Genomic DNA, 9709 nt, shown 5'->3' with positions numbered 1-9709 from the left:
TTTTGTAGGTATTTCCAAAATTGACAGAAATGGATCGAATATCCCAATTAGTTGCACTGATGGCAAAAATGTTCACAACCACTTCATAGGAATTGTACTTCCGTCTAAATAAATGGAGATTTGGGATGGACGTGTTGTATCTAAGTATTTTAATCCACAAGCATAAAAGATTAATAGCCACAGGTAAACAAGGACTGAACTGTCAGCCAGACACTTTATTGAAACAGGGCCCCTCCTGGTCCGTCACTGCCCAGCCCCTCCCACGAGAGCAGCAGGTCGAGTCACCTCCCTCACCTGCTAAGGTGCCCCTCCTCTGTGTCGGAAAGGCCTAGCAACACACGTGAGTTCAGATCCAACAGTGTCAGGGCTGTGTGACTCGGGAGTGAGAAATGGGTTTTCAAAACAAGAACCAGATGAGGAAAATCTTCAATCGACGAAAACTTAAGTGACAAAGAGTTCTAGGAAATGAAAAGAGTGTAAAAAGCAGCGAAATAAGTTACGAATGGAAGAGCGCTGGTGCCCACCTCCTCCTGCCTGACGGGCTCTACTGACGGACAGCTCGCTGCGGCGTCTGCCGCGGCCCCTGTGGGGACGGCATCTGGGGGCCTCGTCCAGTCCCTGAAACAGGCCTGCTCGTTCCTGTTCCTGAAACAGGCTCATCCTGGTGGACAAGAGTGAGGCAGAGACACTGCGAGAGACGAAGCTGATCTGACCTGAGTGCTTCCCTTCTGCATCCTGGGCCAGAAGCTCAGCGCTGCAGCACTGCTTCGTGGATCCTTCTCTCCGGCTGCTGCGCCCTGGAGCCCTGGCCCTGCGGCGCGGCCTGTGTGGGGGCAGGGGAGGAGCCCGCGGTCTCGGTGGCACCCACACCAGGCCGGCATGGGGCTGAGGAGGAGAGCGGGGCCTCGAGGTGGCCCTCAGGAGCGAGAGATCTTGTCAGGAGGCATGAATCCCGTGTCCCCGAGGGTCCTGAGCGCCACTCGGCCATCTGGCCGGACTACCAGGTGCGTAATGCTGCCGTTGTTGAGGGAAAGGCGGAGCCAGCCTTCTGGAGGGAACTGCAGCGCCCTGGAGGAGAGAGCACAGGCTGGGAAGGGGCCCACCCCAGATGACAAGGCCTCAGGGGACTTCCCTGGGGCTGGGGCCAACACCTGCAAGTCCCTCCCATTTTCAAATGGGGTTTCTCAGAGGAAGGAACTGTCGGGTGGATGCCAACCCATCAATCAAACAAGGGGGAGGTGACAGCCCAGCCCCTCTGGGACGGGGGATCAACCCAACTCAAGGCTTGCGTGTGAGTCACAAACACACTAGGTAACAAATGCATGCAACTGAATTGTTCTTCCAGTGTCACCAAAAGGGGGCGGGGGGCAGCCAGAAGGTGCGGCGGGGGCAGCCCACAGCCCCGGGGCATTTCCATGCGCTTAACGCTGCTAGGCACAGTTGGTGTCTGCTGAAGAGCCCAGCAGGGCTACGGCCTCCGTCCGAGCCACCGGACCCCTTTGTGCCCCAGGACACTGGGGTGAACAAGCGGCACCCCTGTGGCTCGCCTTCAACTGGCACGCCCTCTGTCGAGAGTTTTGCCGACTTGAAGGATTAACTACCTACACGCTGATTTTTCAAGGCTCAGCGTCACCCTCACTGCTTTCAAAACTGCCCTAAGTTAGGGAGCAGAGCGCCCTCACGTGTCCTGGGGGCACAGGCCGCTCCCAGCCCTGACGTCTCCAGCCGGCCCTCAGCACTGGGGTCAGTGCTGTCCCGGGATATGGGAGGACGCGTGTTCACACAGCCCCGAAGTCGCCCTGAGCGGCACACGGGCTGAGGCTGCCCCCGAAGCCCAGCCCCTCCTCCCAGCAGCTCTCAACCCGGCCGGGAACCTGGCGCCGCAGCCTGCTCCTCCGGCGCAGGGCTGCTCGCCCCGGGCCACGCGGGCGGCTTCTGAGGGCAAGCGAATGGGCCCTCGTGAGAAGGGGGACCCCCTCAGCTCCTGAAGCACCTGCGGAGCACCTTGAATGGCCCCGGGGGAGGCTGGGTCCCCACTTGCACTAAGTGGGATGTGGTCAAACACACTAGCACCCAGCTGGCCTTCCCAGGTCCAGGGCCCTCCGTGACTCTGCCTGGGGCTCAGCGCAGGCATCACTGTGAGGGCCCTGCACCTCTGGTGCCAGGACGAAGGGACCTGGTTGCCCCACGGACACAGGAGCCCCGCAGGAGCAGCTGGAGCTGCCAGGGACTAAGGCGCTCACAGGTTATCACCCTGCACAAAACAGATCCGTGGGTCCTTCGTCACACACATTCCAATTAACAAACAAAGGGACATACGAAAGCATTAAGCAAACACCACGCACAACCACGGGGGCAGGAGCCATCGACAGGTGCTGAAACCAGCTGGGGGACCTCAGGGAAACGGGCGCTCGCGTTGCCTCCTACAAAGTGGGACTTCGCGTTGGGAATGGCAGCGCACAGCGCCTAAACCAAGCGACCACGTCAGCATCGCCCGGGAAAGGCCGCCCACGGGGGGCACCTCAGTCTGGTCTGTTCCCAGCAAAAACATGCAGTCGTGAGAAAGCCGTTCTACCAGACCACCGGCTGGGCCTGGCGGGCACCATCAGACAAGAGGAGGGGGAGCCGCGCTGGGGGCACAGGCCGGCGGGGGAGGGGGGAGGCGGGGCCGTGATGGGGTGGGGCAAGGCGGGGGGCGGGGCGGGAGGCCGGCGGGGGAGGGGGGAGGCGGGGCCGCGGGCGCCCCGTTGGGGCCTCACCTGCACACGATATAGCGGATGACGTTGGCGTGGCAGATGAAGATCTCGTAGCTGTCCTCCTGCTGCTTGGTGTCCGCCCGGTGGATGTAGTTCCGGAAGGCGGCCTCGATCCGCGCCCCGTCCTCATAATACTGCTGGGGGCAGAGGGAGGGATCGTCCGTATGGAGGCAGTGCGCGGGCCCGCCGCCAGGAGCCCAGGGGCCGCCAGGAGCCCAGGGGCCGCCAGGAGCCCAGGGGTGGAGGGAAGGCCGCCCGGGGGGAGTTTTTACCACAGCCTCCGGCTTCCAGTGAGACACGGGGGGGTCAGGCTCGATGGGGGCGCCTTCCCTCAGCAGGTCTGTGCTGACCTTGCAGACGCCTGCGGAGAGACACAGGACTCAGGGCCCCTTCAGGAGCAGCCGGCCCGGGGGGCGCCTGGCACTCACCTGGCAGGTGTTTGCTGATGATGTCAGTGGTCTCTATTGCACGGGTCATGGAGGAATGGACGATTTTATTAAACTTCAACCCCAAGCTTGCAAGTCGGAGACCGGTTAGTTCAGCCTGCTCACGACCTTGAAGGTGGAATACACTGGAGAATTACACGTCGCCGGAGTCCCTGTTTGTTTACTTCACAAATACTTCAGTCCTTACCAAGCACCACTAGGTTTGGGGGACAAGACGGGCAGCCCCTCCCGGGGCTCAGGCCTAAGGAAGGGGTCAGGCTTTCAACAGGTAAAATCAATGAGACAAACCAGCCACCTTCAGCCCCATAAGGAAGAAACATTGAAGACAACGGCCATGGTGGAGGCTGGCTGAAGTTTGGGTGGGGTCCTGTTTACTATTTCTGGGTCCCCCACACCATTCCTACTCAACTTTGTCCAAAGATTGGGTGTCAGTGCGCCAGTGACCACCTGCCGCTCAATCACCACCACCAGGTGTTAACACGTGAGGACGGACAGCCTCAGCACTGCTGCAGCCTGGGTGCAAATACAAATGCTTTTCCTCAAATGTATCTTAGAATCCAGTCGAAACGCCCTTGGAAAGTCAGTCTCAGCTGGATGCACGATACCACAGATGCAGCTTTACTTCCACCCGGGCCTGAGGACAGGCCAGCAAGCCCCTTCACACAAGTGGGTGCTATCTCATTCAACAGAGAGATTTTTTTAAATGTAAACTCTATCTCCAACCTCCCTGCCGTTTCCTTGCTAGGAATTTCTCCTACAGACACATGAGCACAAAGACCGAGGCGGTCCCGCCCGGCGGGGGCGGCTGAGACCCGCCACCATTTATGAGGAAGGCTCTCCAGCAACGAGGTCAAGCCAGAAGGAGCACCGGGCGGGGCGCCTCCGAGAGCCTCGGGCCTGCGGGCAGGATCCACCTTAACGAGGACGTTTTCAAAGCCTGTGTCAGATTTGGCTGATTATTACTAATAATGACAAGGCTCGCATCTGGGTCGAGAACACCCGACACAGGTCCAAAGAGGCCCAGCGCCCCAAGGGCACCTTCAAGGAGGCCCAGCCACGTACCCAGGGGCGTCAGCGTGCGGTCCTTCTCCAGGGAGGCGTCCACGTGGTACTGCGAATGCCTGATGAGGAAGATGTGCCGTGTGGCCTTGGCCTTGTAGTGGTCCAGCCTGGACGCCAGCTCTTCTTCTCCGGGCTCCAGGTTCCTCTTCCGCAGGTTGACCAGGGACAGTGGTTCTCTCCTGATGCAGAAATACGAGATGGTGTGTCCTGTGCCCCTGCTCACAAGTCACCCCCAGTCTTTCTGACAGAGGGGCTTCCTGGGTTGGTGAGGCACGGGGAGGAGCCAGCGCCCCCCTTCTCTTGGCGCCAGGCCCGCCCTGGGCGGCTGGATGTGAACAGAACAGACAGGCGAAGCTATTGTGCTGCCCACGTCCTTGTGAGGAGACTGACAGTCACAGCAAGGGGACCAGGGACGCAGAGAGGAGGAAGGAGTGTCTGTGGAAGGGCAGGTGGGAAATGCCCACAGGGTGGCCTCACTGACGGGGACGCTGTGCTGCCCAACAGTAGCCACTGACCATGTGGCTACTTAAATTCAAAATCATGAAAATTAAATACAATTAAAACTCCATTTCCCCAATCACACTAAACACATTTTCAATGCTTAGTAGCACATGGGATAGTAGGCATCACATCGGACAGTGAGGAAAATGCTCCCGTTACCACGGAAACCCCCTGGATGGCCCTGCTGGAATGCTGGGAGGGAGCTGCAGCAGAAAAGATGCTGAGACACCAGCAATTCTGGTGAAGACAGGCACTCTGACGGCTCATTGGCCTCAAGCTAACAGAAATTACATGCCTGTGAGACCGGCAGAGCTGGGAAAAGAATGTACTCAGCTGAGGCAGTGCTGGAAGAATAAGTTTTGAGGGGAATAATGGTGAATTCACGGGTTCTGCTTGGGCCGTGCGAACCTGGGGAACCTGGGGTGCCTGTAACATGGCCAGGCCGAGATGCCACACTGGCGGTCACGTGGGAGCTGGGGCTGAGCCAGAGAAGACATCTGGGACCTACAGGCACAGATGCAGGAAGCCTGGCTCCTCAGAAAGAGGCTGGAGATTTCACTGGATGAGGCCCTGGAACTTTCTAGCATGGACACCACCCCCCTCACCCCCCCATAAATCTAGACTTGGCAAGTAAATACAGCAATGTTGGCCTCATACAAGGCTGGAGTCCGGCTCTACCTCAAGTCAGTCCTTTAACCTGAGTGACTCTGTTTCCTTAAAAAGGCCCAAGAAATTCACAAGATTGTACTGATGTTTGAAAAAGAGAATATGACCCCAGTCTTATCCCAATTGAGGAACATTCTATAAAATCCCTGATCAGCCCTGCTCAAAACTGTCAAGGTCATCAAAACAAGTCAAGTCTGAGAAACCGTCAAAGCCTGACTGTCCTGTGGGATCCGGGAAGACACAAAGGACAACATGTAAAAACTGAGGAAATTTCAATAAAGTACGGACGTCAGTTAAAAATATCGTATCTATACTGGTTCACTGATTGTGACAAGTGTCCCATATTAGTGTGAGGTGTTAACAACAGAGGGAATTAAGTGTGGAGTATACAGGTACTCTATCATCTTTTTCTGTAAATACAAGATGATTCTAAGATAAGTTTACTTTTCAAAAATTAAAGGTTAAAAAGAATACCTATTTAGTTCCCGATACAACTAGGCCAGCAATAAATATTGGATCTGTGCCCCACACTCAAGAGTGTCAAGGAGTGAAGAGCTGGGACTGGGTAAACCATCCCACAACCCAGAGCAGGGCTGTCCAATAGAAACAGAACACCGGCAACATACGTAATTTAAAATTTCCAAGTGGCCACATTTACAAAGCAGGAAGAAACTGGTGAAATTTCAGTAACTCACTTTATTTACTCCAGCATACCAAAACTACTATCGTGTTTCAATACAGTATTTTAAGATCTGCACTGCTCTGGTTTTCAAATTTGATTAACGTTAAGTAAGACTAAAAATTGCTTCCTGATCACAGGAGCCACACTCAAAGGGCTCAATAAGAACACTGACAGCGCGCGGCCAGGTGGGACCGGGACCCCTGGACCTCACGTTCCTACTCAAGATGGCTGCTGGTCCTGTCCCCGCGAGGCCGCCTCGCGGAGGCCCCTTCCAGGGCCCATCTCCACCTCGCCGTCTCAGCTGTATCGCAAATATGGGACCAACGTGCCGTCACCCAACCTGAGGATTCAGAAGTTGGGAAACGGAAACAAGGACAAGAGCCCTACAAAGGTCCAAGCCCTCCGTCTAGGACTGAAAACGACCACTTTGGGCTTCCCTGTGCGCCAGGCACTGTCCCTGGCATCACGGTGCTCCTTCCTCAGAACGACTCCCTGGGCAGACGAGGAAACTGGCGCTCAGAAGAGGGGTCGAAGGACGGCCCACGTCCACAGCCACCCTTGTGGCCAGAACCGAAAGAGAAACCCGCACGCAAGCCTGCCCCGCCCGCCCCTCCGCGGAACCGACCACACCGACCGGCCGGGACGGCCGGGGCCCGGGAAGGCTCCCGCCACCGGCCCCGCACCTGTCCCAGTTGGGGTCCCAGACGCCGGGCCCGGGGCGCGCGGCCCCCGCCCACGCCGGCGGCTCGACCACGCGCGGCTCCGCGTCCCCGCCCGCGCGGGGCTTCCCCACTGCCACCGCCGAGAAGAACACCGCGGCCGAGCCCCCGGCCAGGCCGCAGGCCGCCAGCTGCAGCGCCTGCCGGAACGCCATGCCGGCCCGTCCCACGCGGGGCCGCGTCGACTCCGCGCAGGCGCCTTCGGGCGCGGACGGCGCGCCGCAAGGGACAGGCTTCGGCGGGCGCGCGCTTCCGGCCGCCGGGCTGCGCGGGAGTCGCCGGGATGGCCCTGCCTGCCGCGGGCGACTTCCGGGAACGAAGGCGGAGCCCGGTGGTAGGCGGTGGTTCTGAGACCCTTCCCTCGACCCGCTGCGGGGGGCCCGGGGCGGGAGTCGTTCCTGCCTTCGAGCAGCTAGTGCTTACGCGGCGCCCCCGGGGAGCCGCTTGAGCGGGGGCGCAACGGGAGGACCGAAGCCGGCGCCGAGCGGCTGGGCCGAGTCAAATGCGGGAAGAGCCCAAGGGGAACCCGTGCCCCGCAGATGACTTGGGGTTCTGGTTTAAGTGAACTGGGAAACTCCCGCAGGGTTTGCTGGTTGCCTTGTTTTTACTGTGGCAAAATACACATAACGCAAAATTTACCATCGTAACCGTCTTTTAGGTGTACAGCTCAGGGGCATTAAGGACATTCTCTTTGTTGTGCAAGTATCACCACCATCCCTTTCCAGAACTTTCTCATCTTCCCAAACTAAAATTCTGTCCCCGTTAAACACTTAACTCCCCATCCCCTTCCCTCAGCCCCTGGCACCCACCACCCTACTTCCTGTCTCTATGAATTTGCTCCAGGGACCCCAAAGAAGTAGAGTCAGACAGTATTGTCCTTTGCGGACTGGATTATGTCACTTAATGTCCTCAAGGTTCATCTGAGTCGTAGCATGTGTCAGAATGTCCTTCCGTTTTTTTAAGGATGAATAATATTCCATTGTATGGATGGACGACATTTTGTTTATGCATTCATCCATCAATGGACATTTGGGTTGTTTCCCAGTTTTAGCTACTATTGTGAATAACACTGCTGTGAACATGGGTGTGCAATATCTCTTCAAGTCCCTGCTTTCTGTTCTCTTGGGTGTATACACAGAAGTGGAATTGCTGGATCATCTTGACAGACTTTTAAATGGGGAAGTGATACGATCTGATTTACATTTTTAAGTCACTCTGGATTTTGAAGAATAAATGTATTCCACAGAAATACCCAGACCTCTGCTTAAGCATGGTGTCTTGAACCCATATATTTATGTCTCCTTCTTCCAGAAGGTCGCTTATTAAAATGATAGCAAAAAAATTTAAAAAGACGGATCTACAAGGACATACTTGAGTCCACAGAAGAAACAAAGCCAAGAGATCAGCTGACAAAATTTTGGAAGCTGTAAATCAGATTGTTATTGATCTGAGGAGATGGAATATCTGTCGCCTGCACTGAGGGAAGCCAAGAAGCAAGTTCATCTATTCCGGTGAGTCTGGCAGAGCCTGGCCAGTTACAGTTACTAGCCCCACCTCTGAGCTCTGAGGACACAGCAGGACTGACTGAAAACCTGAGAGGTTGCACTCTTCATCCCCTCCATCACCAGTGTATTCAGGTGACTACCTCACCTCCAACATGGCAGAAGACTAGAGAACTTTCATTACAGAGGATCTGAACCAGAAGGCCTCTGGATCTGAGAACACCTGACAGGTGAGACTGGGCTGCAGTAATAAAGATGAAATTATATGAAGTTCACATACTAATAGTAGGACTCTAACCCCTTTTCTCCAGTTAGCCACAAGAATGTTGGCCACTGTGCTTATACCATGCTCCCCTACAGCCACCACTCTCCCTGCCCCACCCCCCAACCCTGGGCAAGAAATGAAAAGATTCCTCTCTGGGTAAACTGACCAGCCCAGGAGAAAATACCTCAGTTATTGAAAATGGGTGGTCCCCAACAAAACTGGGTCCCAGGCTTCCCTGGTGGCGCAATGGTTAAGAATCCGCCTGCCAATGCAGGGGACACGGGTTCAAGCCCTGATCCAGGAAGATCCCACATGCCGTGGAGCAACTAAGCCTGTGCGCCACAACTACTGAGTCTGTGCTCTAGAGCCCACTAGCCACAACTACTGAAGCCTGCACGCCTAGAGCCCGTGCTCCGCAACAAGAGAAGCCACTGCAGTGAGAAGCCCATGCACCGCAAAGAAGACCCAACGCAGTCAAAAATAAATTAATTAATTTTAAAAAAAGAAAAAAAAGATCAACATGGACTTCCCTGGCGGTCCAGTGGTTAAGACTTTGACTTTCAGCAACTTCCCTGGTGGCACAGTGGTTAAGACTCTGCACTCCCAATGCAGGGGGCCCGGGTTTGATCCCTGGTCAGGGAACTAGATCCCCCATGCTGTAACTAAGGAGCCGGCAAGCTGCAACTAAGACCCGGCACGCTGCAACTAAGACCCGGCACAACAATGACGACAACAACAAAAACTTCGTCTTCCAGTGCAGGGGGTGTGGTTTTGATCCCTGGTCAGGGAGCTATGCCTCTCAGCCAAAAAACCAAAACATAAAACAGAAGCAATATTGTAACATATTCAATAAAGACTTTAAAAATGCTCCACTTCAAAAAAAAATCTTAAAAAAAAAGAGAAAGAAAAGGATCGATAGACATTTCAGGAAATCCCGATAGGGTAACACAAAGATCAAACAGGGGAAAAACAAAAAGCAAAAAACCCTGAGAAAATAGAAGCAGCACGCGAGACAGAAAAAAATTCAAAAAATATATAATTAGGATCCCAAGAGATATTGTATCCATGAAATAAGGATGGGAGGCAATCAGGAAGCAATGTTCTAAGAAT

At 55.4% G+C, this 9709-nt stretch overlaps 1 protein-coding gene and 1 long non-coding RNA gene across 4 annotated transcripts; one reads left to right on the top strand and one right to left on the bottom strand.

The window, feature by feature from the left end:
• Window positions 1–132: 132 nt before the first annotated feature.
• PGAM5 (PGAM family member 5, mitochondrial serine/threonine protein phosphatase) lies at window positions 133–7027 on the bottom strand. 3 transcript variants are annotated; one of them, XM_067701315.1, is made up of 6 exons: window positions 6797–7027; window positions 4265–4443; window positions 3185–3310; window positions 3029–3117; window positions 2760–2893; window positions 133–1087 (listed from the first exon to the last, which is right to left on the bottom strand). In XM_067701315.1, the coding sequence occupies exons 1-6, from the start codon at window positions 6985–6987 to the stop codon at window positions 937–939; spliced, it is 870 nt and encodes a 289-aa protein (XP_067557416.1). In that variant the 5' UTR covers window positions 6988–7027; the 3' UTR covers window positions 133–936. The 3 variants fall into 3 exon arrangements, with proteins under 3 accessions (XP_067557416.1, XP_067557417.1, XP_067557415.1); XM_067701316.1 differs by having other exon boundaries at window positions 133–1068; window positions 2760–2890; window positions 6797–7024; XM_067701314.1 differs by having other exon boundaries at window positions 133–1068; window positions 6797–7023.
• Window positions 7028–7071: 44 nt separating this feature from the next.
• Window positions 7072–9467, top strand: LOC137204010 (uncharacterized). Its single transcript, XR_010933406.1, has 2 exons — window positions 7072–7166; window positions 8144–9467. It is a non-coding gene; the product is annotated as an uncharacterized lncRNA (long non-coding RNA).
• Window positions 9468–9709: the final 242 nt, after the last annotated feature.

The sequence above is a fragment of the Pseudorca crassidens genome, chromosome 12 (assembly GCF_039906515.1).
Source record: "Pseudorca crassidens isolate mPseCra1 chromosome 12, mPseCra1.hap1, whole genome shotgun sequence".
NCBI classification, from domain to species: domain Eukaryota; kingdom Metazoa; phylum Chordata; class Mammalia; order Artiodactyla; family Delphinidae; genus Pseudorca; species Pseudorca crassidens.
This window is presented reverse-complemented; position numbering and strand designations above follow the sequence as displayed.